This window comes from Suncus etruscus, chromosome 11, assembly GCF_024139225.1.
Source record: "Suncus etruscus isolate mSunEtr1 chromosome 11, mSunEtr1.pri.cur, whole genome shotgun sequence".
In the NCBI taxonomy this organism is placed as follows: Eukaryota; Metazoa; Chordata; class Mammalia; order Eulipotyphla; family Soricidae; genus Suncus; species Suncus etruscus.
The window spans coordinates 61,433,314-61,445,868 of record NC_064858.1 but is presented as its reverse complement, the minus strand read 5'-3'; the positions used below and the strand labels follow the sequence as shown (position 1 = coordinate 61,445,868).

The window sequence follows — 12,555 nt, the reverse complement described above, 5'->3', positions numbered from 1 at the left end:
CAGGAGCTGCACAAACTCCAAGAATCCAGGACTCTGGTGGGAGCTTTAAATCCCACTCCTGAAGGTCTGCTAAGAGATTTTTTTTAGGCTGCACTTTAGTCATTCATGTATAATCTCCTTACCTCCCATTAAAAGATTATACCAGAAACTATTTCCAAATGGCCCAGAGATTCATTTTGAGAAAACCAGATGCAAACTACTGCCCTGAAAGCTCAAAAGTCTCATTCCATGGGGCTCCACTTCCCACATCAGAAAAAAAATCGGAGCCACTAAGCCTCCCTCGGCCCCTGCCCCCTCCAAAAAATTCCTGCGTCAGAACTGCATAGCCTTCTCATGTTCACACAACCTGTTTCCCCTGTGTGTGCCTTGTAAAATCCCTAGAGGACACAGTCTCCATACCTGCCCCAAATCCACCTTCCAGCCAGCAGCAGGCCCAGGACCTGCCTTCCAGCCATTTCTAAAGCATGGCCTTCCCTATTGACAAGTACAGCCTTCTCTGCAGCCACTTCCCAACCTCCTTCCTCACTTGTTTTTGCTTCTTGGTTTTGTTTTTTTGGTTTTTTTGGTTTTGGTTTTTGATTTTTGGGCCACAACCAGTGACTCTTCAGGGGTTATTCCTGGCTATGCACTCATAAATCACTCCTGGCTTGGGGGACAATATGGGAAGCTGGGGATTGAAACAAGGTCCATCCTGGGTCAGCTGTGTGCAAGGCAAAAGCCCTACTGCTGCGTTATTGCTCTGGTCCCTGATTCTTGGGGTGTTTTTTGTGTGTGGGGAGCACATCAGTTGTGTCAAGGTCTGTCCCTGGCTATGCACGAAGGGATCACTCCTAGTGATACTCAGGGGACAATATGGGATGCCAAAGATTGAACTAGGTTGGTTACACACAAAGCAAACACCCTATCCACTCTATTATTGCTCTGCCCCCAATTTTTGGGGGGATGAGGATTGTGGACCATACCCAGTGGTGCTCAGGTCTTACTCCTGGCTCTGTGCTCAGGGATCATTCCTGGCAGTGCTGTGGACCATATGGGATGCCGGATCAAATCTGCATTGGCAGCATGCAAGGCAAACACCCTTCTCCCTTGTTTGACCTTTCTTTCCTCAGGGTACCTGTCACCACCAGACAATCCTTTTTTTTTTTTTTTTTGGTTTTTGGTTTTTGGGCCACACCTGGTGATGTTCAGGGGATACTTCTGGCTGCATACTCAGAAATCGATCCTGGCTTGGGGGAACCTATGGGACGCGGGGGATGAACCACGGTCCATCCTAGGTCAGCCACGTGCAAGGCAAACGCCCTACTGCTGTGCCATCACTCCGGCTCCCAGACAATCCATATGTGAAACAGGCATTTGTTGGTAAAGCACAGGCCTTACAAACATAAGGCCCACAGTTCAGTCAAAGCAATCCCGTACGTGTTTGTTTATTGTGTTTCCATTAGTCCTAAAACACAGGTTCCTGTTTGACTTTCTATGGTCAGCCCATTCCCCAGCAGAACCCCAAATCTCCTTCAAGGCTTCAAATGGCTGCAATTGAGGCAGGACCTGGGCTGCAAACTGTGCTCTCTTCAGGGAGTGATACTGTGGTGATAATAGGGAATCACTAAGAAAAGCAAACCATGATCTGAAGAGCCCTTGTTTTATCTTCTTGCTGAGATTCTTTGAAGCCAAGAGAAACCTAGCAGGCTGAAGTGGCCTTTGTGGGTCCCCACCCCAGACTCAGAACTACTCAGCCAGAGCCTGAAGCATTCAGCACCTTATTAAGTGCTTTATCTCTATCACTAAACTCTACAGCAGGGGTCTCAAACTCAATTTACCTGGGGGCTGCAGGAGGCAGGGCCGCATAAGGGATTTCGCTTACCAAATATTCGCAATAAAAAATCGCATTAGTAAGAAAAAAATTGCATTAAACATTTGCTTACCCCAAACGGAACTGCTCGTGGTATGCGAATGTTTAGTGCGATTTTTTTCTTACTAATGCGATTTTTATTGCAATTATTCAGTAAGCGAATAATCGCGAATACTGCGATATTTGAAAGCCAGCCGCGGGCCACAAAATGTTGTATGGAGGGCCGCAAACGGGCCGCGAGTTTGAGACCCCTGCTCTACAGGCAGGAAACAGCTTTCTCCCAAAAGAACTTATCTAAAGCCAAATCCTGATGCTAACAGTAGGTTAATACTTCACTTGGGCTAACCCACCCCCAACTGTGGAGTGTCTGACAATCACATTCAAACTGAGTCCACACCTAGGGCTCCAAAGCCCCAGTTCAGATAGTGGGGAGAAACCAACTAACTTGACTTATTTGGGGGTGGGGGGGCACTCCCAACAATGCTAGGGAGTTACTCCTGGCTCTATGCTCTGAAATTACTCCTGGAAGTGCATAGGGAACCATATAGGATGCCAGTGATAGAACCCTGGTCAGCCACATGAAAGGCAAACACCTTACCTACTGTACTGCTGTACTATCACTCCAGCCCCTGACCTTCCATTTTTATTTACAAAGTTTGGGGAGCCATGGGACCTGAGAGATAGCATGGAGGTAGGGTGTTTGCCTTGCATGCAGAAAAATGGTGGTTCAAATCCCGACATCCCATATGGTCACCCAAGCCTGCCAGGAGCGATTTCTGAACCAGAAGTAACCCCTGAGCCTGCCAGGTGTGACCCAAAAACAAACAAACAAACAAAAAAAGTTTGGGGAGCCAGAGAGAAAGCTTGTAGGTATAAGATATTTGCCTTACCAGCCAACCCAGTTCAATCCCCATCATTGCATATGACCTCCTGAGTCACACTAGGGACTGAGCACAGAGCCAGGAGTAAGCCCTGAGCATTGCCAGGTGTGATATAAATTTCCACCTCCACTTAAAAAAAATGTTGGGGGGCCAGAGAGATAGCATGGAGGTAAGGTGCATGCAGAAGGTCAGTGGTTCAAATCCTGGCATCCCATATGGTCCCCCGAACCTGCCAGGAGCGATTTCTGAGCGTAGAGCAAGGAGTAACCCCTGAGCGCGGCCGGGTGTGACCCAAAAAAACAAAAAACAACGAAAAAATAATGTTGGGGTCAGGAGGTGATTTAGGAGGTAAAGCACTTGCTCACATGTATGAGGCCCTGGATTTGATCTCCAGCACATTATACACACATAAGTATTTTTATATCATGTAAAAAGTCAAGTTTTATCATTTCCAAATGAACTCAATATCAAATACAAATTTAGGCCCTGCAGTTCTTGTCCTGATAAAGTCACTGGGCTTCCAGTAAGGTACCTTCAAGTAACAGGCTCAGCCAGTGCCTTCCTCACAGTGTTGCTATCCAAAGGACCTGGGGATAGCATCAAGGCTAGTGGCAGAGAACCAGGTTCACTTCTAGCCAATCTCGATGAATCCCCATCCTGGTGATCCAGAGTCCAAAAAGGAAGAAGAGCAAGTAAACAAGCCATAACAAAACTCTTCCAACAATTTTTAGGACCTTGAAAGAAACAAAAACCACCTGGATGATAGGTCCACACACCCCCTTCTCTAAGCCATGCTTAGGGACCTTGGGGTCTATTACTATTTAAAATTCATGTTCCAGCCCTAAATTAAGAAACTGCTGCCCATCAACTACTACAGCATCAGAGAGATGCTAACTACAAGCCTCGGAGCTCTGCAAACCCCATGCTGGAAAAGACTGGGAATGAGGCAGAGCGCACCCTGGAGTTCCCTTCTTCACCTTATGAAGGTCTGGAAGGGGTGGAGTGGGGGTTCCAGGAATAGGACAGTGGATAGGAACCAAGTTGGATTTAATCTCCAGCACCACAAGATAATCTGAGCCCAGAGACAGGAGTAAGTCCTGAGCACCACAGCTATGACCCCAAATTAAAAAAAAAGGGAGAGGGAGGGGGTAGAGGGGTGGAGAGGGAGGGGGAAGAGAGAGAGAGAAAGGGAGGAGAGGGAGAGAGAGAGAGAGAGAGAGAGAGAGAGAGAGAGAGAGAGAGAGAGAGAGAGAGAGAGAGAGATGCTGTTGCCTCCGACACTGTCAGATTCCATAAACATGCAATGCTGGGGAAACAAAATTCTCAGAAGCAATCAACAGCAGTCATTCATGACATCATGAAAGGGGGTTCTCCAGATTAGGACCAGTTCTGCCATTCCCAAGTGGGGTGAGGGTTGCCAAAAACGGATCCCTCACTCATGAAAGACATATAGTCTATCACCAAGTCACATCTCCCACACCCCAATGTCCCCACCACAGCATCTGAAAAAAAAAATTGGGGTAAGGGAGGTAGCTCAAAGGACTAGAGCACAAGATCTGGGAGGTCAGGGGGCCCAACCCCCATCCAATTCCTGGCATTGCCAATTCTCCCAATCACTGCTGCCAGGAATCACCCCCAAACACATTAGGAGTAGCCCCTGAACACCAGCCAGGTAGGAACCAAACACCAAAAGGGGAGAAAAAAAATGTTGCAGAAAAAGACCAGACTAGCCTGTATGGCTAGTACATGCTTCACATATATGGGACCGCAGATTCCATCGCCAGCGCACACACACAGAAGTATACACATGGACACAAGCTTGTATACACAAACACAAGTAGGTATACAGATGCATACACATGATAAGAGTGAGCTAGTCTGGGGGATTAGTGGAAAGGATGTTAAGTGAGTGAGCTAGTCTGGGGGATTAGTGGAAAGGATGTTAAGTGCGTAGCTGGTTATCACTTTACCAAAGAGCACCATAAGTTGTCCAAAGATAAACACACACAGAAGAAAGAGATTCATGTGCCAGCTCAGCTCTCAGCCCTCCCCTCCAGGAAGTCCTCTTTGCCCACCCCAGTCAAGACTCCCCTTCGCACCCCTCAAAGTCCTGGATTGCTCCCCAACGCTGCACTCAAGAGCTGCCAGGCATGCTCCCGTCCTGGCCTCTGTGCTCTCCACCTGGAAAGTTTCCTGCAAGGACACAGCCTTCTCCTTCCCTACCTGCAGGTCTCCACTGTAGAGTCCTCTTCTCTGTGAGAGTCTTAAGGATGTGTGTCCCACCCATACATCCTTCCTGCTCATCTCAGCTTTCCTCCATCTGTTTTTTTTGTTTGTTTTTTTGGTTTTTGGGCCACACCCGGTGACGCTCAGGGGTCCGTCCTAGCCTAGGCTAGCGCTGGCAAGGCAGATACCTTACCTCTAGCGCCACCACGCCGGCCCCCAGATCTGATCACTTCTGAGTCTGCTTCCAATCTGGCTTCCAGCTAGAAAGGAAGATGCCAGTTTCCTGAGGGATAGAATAAGCCAGCTCGCTGCTTTGGACATGGAGCAGTGATACCTAGCACAGCACAGACAGTGGAGGCAAGAGGAGAGTCAGCAAAAGGTCGGAGTGAGAACAGGCATGGCTGTGCTGAAGATCCAGGACCAATCTTGATCAGTAGTATTTGATCTCTGATTATACAAGCACTAGGAATTTTTAATTAACAGATTAGTTCAGATGATCTAAGGGTGTAATAGGAGAAAATCTGCTTCCGCTTCACTTGAGACAAACAGGCTTGAAAGGAAAGAGGAGTCCAAAAGCTATCAAAACAAAGTGAGTAAGCAAAGAGAAAGTAGGATTCTCTTCAGAATCTGCACTGTCTGTGGATAATAACCCTCGAGAGGTTGGTCTCATCTAGGATCACCAGTCACTCACTCAGGGCTTATCCTTTCAGGAGCTTTAAGAAGGGAAAGGGAGTGCCTGTGAGGGAAAAGGGACCTCATTTACTGCTAGTGGAATGTTGACTGGTCCAACCTTTTTAGAAAACAATATGGACACTTCTTCAAAAACTTGGAATTAAGTTTCCATATGACCCTGCAATTCTACTTCTGGGCATCCACCTTTCAAGGGTACAAAAATTCAATTTAGGAAAGGCATCTACACCTCTCCATTCAAAGCAGCACTAGTCACAATATCCAAAAATCCAGGAATAATCCAAGTGTCCAAGATTAGATGACAGGAGAAAGAAATAATGGTTCATATACAAAATCGAGTAATACTCAACTGTAAGGAAAAAAATGTAATCATGAAATTTGCTGCCACGCAAATGGATCTGGAAAGTATCCTGCTGAGTGAAGTCAGTGAGAAGCAGAGGGCCAGACGCAGAACTATCTCCCTTCTGTGCAAGATATGAAGAAACAAAATAGGGGAATAACATCTGCCGAAAAGCAACAGAAACTGAAACTTGTCTTCAATAGGAGGCTTGGCATTTTCCTAGGGTGAGGGGCCCTAGGACAATAGCAAAGGGAAATGTAAACCTGAGTAGAGGGTGTGACCCAAAAACAAACAAACAAAAAAACAGGGAGGAATAGCCAAGATGTGGCTGGAAGGTCAAGAACATGCCTTACATGAAAAGGAACTGGGTTCAAGAACTGGGGCTTGGGGGTGTGAAATAAGGTGTTATGATGCAGTTATGATGCAACCTTCCTAAGAACTGGGGAAATAGGTCTTTAAGAATCACTTCCAGTACTTGTCTAGCAAACAAGTTATTGATCTCCATGCAGAACACTGGGATTAGAACAGTGTCTCCAATCTGTTTCCTGGCCTCAAAGAGATCCTCAGCAAAATACAGTTCCTCAGTGATTAAAGAGAATGGTCTCAGGAACTGAAGCAATAGAACAGGGAGGAGGGAACCCCTGCCTTTGCACACAACTGACCCAGGACCAATCCCTAGCACTCTATCGTGGTCCTTGAGCCTCTCCAGGAGTGATCCCTAAGTACAGAGCTAGGAGATAGGCCTGAGCTCTGCTAAATGTGGTCCGCAAAATCAAAAAAGAGAAGAAAGAAAATCACCTCAATGACATGAAGCTCATATTTACAAGACCCACCAGTCACCAGAATTTACTCAGATTTGCTTGGAAGTCACTTAAATTTTCAAGTTAGAAAAGTACAAAAGGAGGGCCCGGAGAGATAGCACAGCGGCGTTTGTCTTGCAAGCAGCCGATCCAGGACCAAAGGTGGTTGGTTCGAATCCCGGTGTCCCATATGGTCCCCCGTGCCTGCCAGGAGCTATTTCTGAGCAGACAGCCAGGAGTAACCCCTGAGCAACGCCGGGTGTGGCCCAAAAACCAAAAAAAAAAGAAATGTCTTTGAGGGGCCAGAGAGATAGCATGGAGGTAAGGTGTTTGCCTTTCATGCAGGAGGTCATCGGTTCGAATCCCGGTGTCCCATATGGTTTCCCGTGCCTGCCAGGAGCAATTTCTGAGCAGACAGCCAGGAGAAACCTCTGAGCAACGCCGGGTGTGGCCCAAAACAAAAAAAAAAAATAAAAAAAAAAATAAAAGTACAAAAGGAAAGGACTCCTGGATTACCTTGCACGTGGCCAACCCAGGACGGATTCCTGGCATCCCATATGGTCTCCCGAGCATGCCAGGAAAGATTTCTGAGCAGTGTCAGGAGTAACCCCTGAACGCCACTGGGTGTGGACCCCCCCCAAATAAGGATTCCAGGAAGCTGGAGTGTATGGTATTGATAAGCACTTTTCTTACATGCAGTAGGCATGGTTTCAATCCCCAGCACCCCAAGGTGGTCCAAGCACACAGCTGTAGTGATCCCTGAGAAGCCAGGATTAATTTCTGAGCACTGCTACTGGGTATGGTCCAAAAACCAAAAGAAAAAGAAAAAGGACTCCAGATTAAAATCAAAGAAACAGGGGCCGGAGAGATAGCATGGAGGTAAGGTGTTTGCCTTTCATGCAGGAGGTCATCGGTTCGAATCCCGGTGTCCCATATGGTCCCCCGTGCCTGCCAGGAGCAATTTCTGAGCCTGGAGCCAGGAATAACCCCTGAGCACTGCCGGGTGTGACCCAAAAAACACACACAAAAAAAAAAATCAAAGAAACAGCCAACTATCTCCAGGCATCTTCCCCGCACAAACTAAGAGGTATCCATGTAGCCATCACTGAGCCAGGCACCCATTGCTTTAGTGACACTATTTGTCTATTTCAAACACAATTCTTGGCAACTCCTGCCAGGGGGCTCCAAATTTTTAGCAATACAATCTGCACCATTCTTTCTGCCTCTCCCAAGAAGGTAATCTGGAGAGACTGGCATAAGAATCAGTTCCTAAGACCCCCAATTCCTTTGGTGAACAAGGATCAAGAAAGAAATCCAAAGCAATACAAATAAATAGCCAGCAGCAACCAGCAGCAACTGTGTGTTTTAATTTCAATAGGGAAAGGGGAAAGGCAAGAAATGTTCCTAGGGATTTCAAAGCCTAGTTTTAAAAGTCATGGATTTGGAGGCTGGAGAGATAACATGGAGGTAGGGCATTTGCCTTGCATGCAGAAGGGCGGTGGTTCTAATCCCGGCATCCCATATGGTCCCCTGAGCCTGCCAGGAGCGATTTCTGTGCAGGGTTCTCAAACTCGCGGCCCATGGGCCACAAACGGCCCCTCTGTACAACATTTTGTGGCCCTGCCCTAGAGGAATCTTTTTCTGTTTTGTTTTGTTTTAGTTGTTTGGGTCTCACACACACACACACACACACACACACACACACACACACACACAATGTTCAAGGCTTACTTACTGACTTTGCACTCGAGGATCATCCCGACTTTGCCTCCTGCGGCCCCCAGGTAAATTGAGTTTGAGGCCCCTGGCACTGTAGAGCCAGGAATAATCCCTGAGCGCTGCCAGGTGTGACCCAAAAACCAAAATAAATAAATAAATAAATAAATAAATAAATAAATAAATAAATAAAAGACTCATGGATTTAAAAGACATAAACACAGTTTTCCAGACGTTATTCCAAATAATATGTTCCCATTGAACTACCTGCATTTGATAAAAGGGACCAGGAGTGGAGAGACAGTAAAATAAGGAAGGTGCTTGACTTGCACGACATCAACCTGGGCTGGATCCCCAGTACCTCATATGGTGCCCCAAGCCCCACCAGAAATGATCCCTGAGCAGAGCCAGGAATAAGCCCTTAGTACTGCCAGTTGTGGCCCCAAAACAAAACAAAAAGGTATTAAAAGTAGCCTTTGCTGGGAACTAGGGGAGTAGTGTAGATCAAAAAGGCCCACTCATAAAGATGCAAATGATAAATAAATAATGTGCTAGTTCTTGGGCAGAATGGGAAGAAGAAAGCGAAAGGCTGAGTGCAGTTAGGCAGGAAAGATCAAGCAGGAGGACCTTAGCTGGCTCTGTCCAGGTTCCAACAGGCTCAAGGAAAGAACGCTTTGAAGTCAACTTAAAGTTGTAACTGGTGCTGCAGCTGCCTTTCTTCCTGATACTTCTGTCTAGAAATTATTTGCTAATCATTCTTACAAAGGGAAAGCAAAGCTCTGATACATGAAAACCGTGGATAATTAGTAGTAGTAACAGGATCTATAGCAGTATCTCCCGAACAGATACAGGGAAATACAGGGATTCCCACTGCAAACCAAGACAGCCTAGTCGCAGACATTTCTGAGGAGTATTACCTGGTATGTTCCATCCAGGCAAAACTTTCTGTGACCTAAACACATGTCCAGAGAGTAGAGATGAATCATTCTGCGCTGCAGGAGCCTGACTGTACAGCAGACACTACCCAGGGCCTCACTCAGCCCACTCTCTGGGGTGGCCTGGCAAGGCCTCTAGGATGGCCACTGTGTCCTCCTGCCCCGCCTAGTTGCTCTGATGCCAACAAGGGCCATTTTTAAATTCCCTTAAAAGTTTCCCAACCACTAGTTTGGGTGAGGAAACGAACAGCGCTGCATATTCTGACATGAAACTAAAAATACCCGGACAGCCAACAAAAAGCATCTTTGACCAGGCTGGCTGCGAGGTCCTGAGGCTGGACGGTCGTGAGGGTGGGGAGTGAAAGGGTGGAGGAGTGTCAGCCCGGTCGGGTAGGGCAGCGAAGTTGTCTTCACTACATCTCCAGGCCAGGGTATTGACGCCCGTGTCAAGGAATTTCACAGCCCACTGGGTGGAAGAACAGCTCTCTGTCTCTAGCAGAGCCAGGGAGGAGAAGGCAGGAAGGAGGTAAAGGTAAAGCCAAGCCCGTTTCCCTGGAAGGAGCAGGTTCAGCAGCCCTCCGACTGGCCCAGCCTTGCAGTTTAAAAGCAAGCAATCGCTGTCACTGCTGAGAGAGGCGGCTTGGAAGCCCGTGGGGGGGGGGGGGGGGGACGGGGACGGGACAGGGGTGAGGATGTGGAAGAAAGAGGCTACATGGCTGGGAAGGGAGACAGGCTGTCAAACGTTCTGCCTGTAGGCTTCCCTTTGAAGGCAGCTGGGTGCCCCTCCCTCTGGGTCCCAAACTTTCCCTGGTGCCCCGGGGCAGCAGGGCCCAAGCTCAGCTACTGGTTTCAGAGGTAGAACTAATCTAAGCCCCGAGGGGCCAGAAGGCTCCAACGGCGCCCCTGGGGGACACTGGGGGGCTGGGCGAGGTGGAGTGGGGGTGCAACTATAGAGACACCCCAGGATCCGGAGTCCGAAGTTTCCTCCAAACTGTGCCGGCTGAGGCTTGTCCCGGCCTCCGGGTTCCCCGGCGCCAGTGCCCGGAGAGGGGAGAGGGGATGGAGAAGACCCCAAGGCGCCAGTCGCAAGTGCAAGCGGATCCAGACCCGGGCCGGGGCTGAGAGCCTGGCCGGGCCCCTTCCCAGCCCGCCTCGGCCCCACCTGCTTCTCACCACGTGGAGACCCGAGGGCGGCCGGCCCGCAGGGCAGGCAGGCAGGCGAGGGCTCTCCCAGCGCCGCGGGGTGCGGAGCCCTCGGCGCCCGGCCCCGGGCCCGGAGGCGGCAGCGCCGGGGCCGGGCGGCGGGGAGCGGGCTCGGGGCGCCGCGTCCATCCTCAGACCTCGGTCTGGGAAGAGAGGGTCCCGTCCTCTTCCAGACGGGCCCCGCGCGCACCCCCGGCGGCTCCCCACGACCTCTCTCCCTTTTCCGCTACCCCGAGACAGCAAGGGACACAAAGGGACGGGAGAGGCAGGGGACGGAACTCGCGGGCGGCGGCGCGGAGCCCGTGCGTCCATCCCCGTCCTCGTCCCGTCCCGTCCCGGGCGTCGGGCTGCGCCGGGCGGCCGAGGGGCAGAGCAGAGGCGAGGCGAGGCCGGGGCTGCGGGGGAAGGCGAACGCGCCCCCTACCTGGGTGCAACATACTTTGGAAATAGAAGATGACCAGGAGGAAGGACCCCACGCAAGTGGCCAGCGCCATCCGGCAGATCCTGTTCATCCTCATCACTTCCAGCAGCGCCGGCTTCATGGCTTTGTCCCGGCCGCCGGGAGCGTCCGAGGAGCCGAGGGAGCGGCGGGAAGGGAAGGCAAGGGGAGGGGAGGGAAGGCAAGGCGAGGCAAGGCAAGGCGAGGCAAGGCAAGGCGAGGCAAGGCAAGGCTCGGCCGGCTCGGCCCTCGCGCGGCGGGTGCGGAAGGCGCCGGGAGCCGCTCGCTCGGGACGGACGGACGGACGGACGGACGGAGGATGGAGGACGGAGGACGGAGGACGAGGATGGAGGGGCTGCGCGGGCTGCGCGGGCTGCCGGCTGCGCGTCCGGCTCTTCCTGCGGCTCCTCCTCGCCTCCCGCGCCTCTCGCCTCCCTCGCGCGCCGCCGCCAACGCCGCCTGCCGGGCCGCGCCGCGCCGCGCCGCGCCGCGCCGCTGCCTCCTCGCGGGCCGGGCGGAGGTGCTGCGGCTGCCGCCTTCGCTGCGGGCGTCGGACGGCCCTTCCGCGCCGCGAGGCTACTTCATGGCGCGCCGCGGACCTCCGCGTCCCGGGCCGGTCCGAGCGAATGCAACTCGCCGCCCGGCGGGGAGGGCGCGGGCCGGGGCGCGAGGGGCGAGGCCGGCGGCGGGGCCACGCCCTCCCTCTCCGCCCCGCCCCGCCCCGCCCCGCCCTCCCCGCGACGTGGTCGCGTCCGGCTGTGTCCCGGGTGGTTCGGGCGCTCCGCAGGGTCCCAAAAGCCCTCAGCAGCGTCGCGCCGCGCCGCGCCGCGCCGCGCCGCCGCCGCCTTGGGCCGGAGGTCGTGTCATCGTTTCCATGACAAAACCCGGAGGTGACCGCGCCGCCTCGCCTCGCCTCGCCTCGCCTCGCCTCGCCTCGCCTCGCCGCCTGCCGCGGGCATCAGCGGAGGGAGCGGCGGGCCGCGGGGCCCGCGGGCGAGGAGGGCCATGCCAGGCCCCCGGCGCGCGCGCCCTTTGCCCTGACGCCCGCCTGGGGCTGCTTCCCCCTGGGGGCGTCCTGCCCGGCTCGTGCCCCCTGCCCCGAGGCAACTCGCGGGAGCCGCGCCTCTGGCGAGGAAAGCCGCGCGTTCCGGCCCACTCGAGTCGAGGCGGGCGAGACTGCACCGTCCTGGCGGGGAGGGCGCCGCTGATCTCCCCCCGGGTCTCGGCGTTCTCTGACCCACCCGCCACACCACCCGTCCGCAGACGGTCTGAGTGACTGGGGGGGCTCTGCTTTCTCACAGAGCCGAGTCTTCCGAGAGCACAGGCCTGCAGGGCACAGTGAAGGGAAGAATGGATGTTCGCAGCTGGCCTCCAAGTCCGGCTTATTGCTGGAACAGAAAAGCAGCGGCCTTGGCAGGTAACCGGAAAGATGGCGTTGCGTTCTTGTATCGCACGAAGTGACTGAAATTTGCCACT

General features: G+C 52.4%; 1 protein-coding gene across 2 annotated transcripts in view; it reads right to left on the bottom strand.

Annotated features, from left to right (window-relative positions):
- Positions 1-11,211, bottom strand: part of CHST11 (carbohydrate sulfotransferase 11) — a 232,233-nt gene extending 221,022 nt beyond the window's left edge. Inside the window, exon 1 of one of the 2 annotated variants that reach the window (XM_049783171.1) lies at positions 11,065-11,211. In XM_049783171.1, coding sequence (XP_049639128.1) covers positions 11,065-11,182 — 118 coding nt within the window. In that variant the 5' untranslated portion in view covers positions 11,183-11,211. The remainder of the gene's footprint in view (positions 1-11,064) is intronic. The other variant, XM_049783172.1, reaches the window with a different exon arrangement.
- Between the last annotated feature and the right edge of the window lie 1,344 nt (positions 11,212-12,555).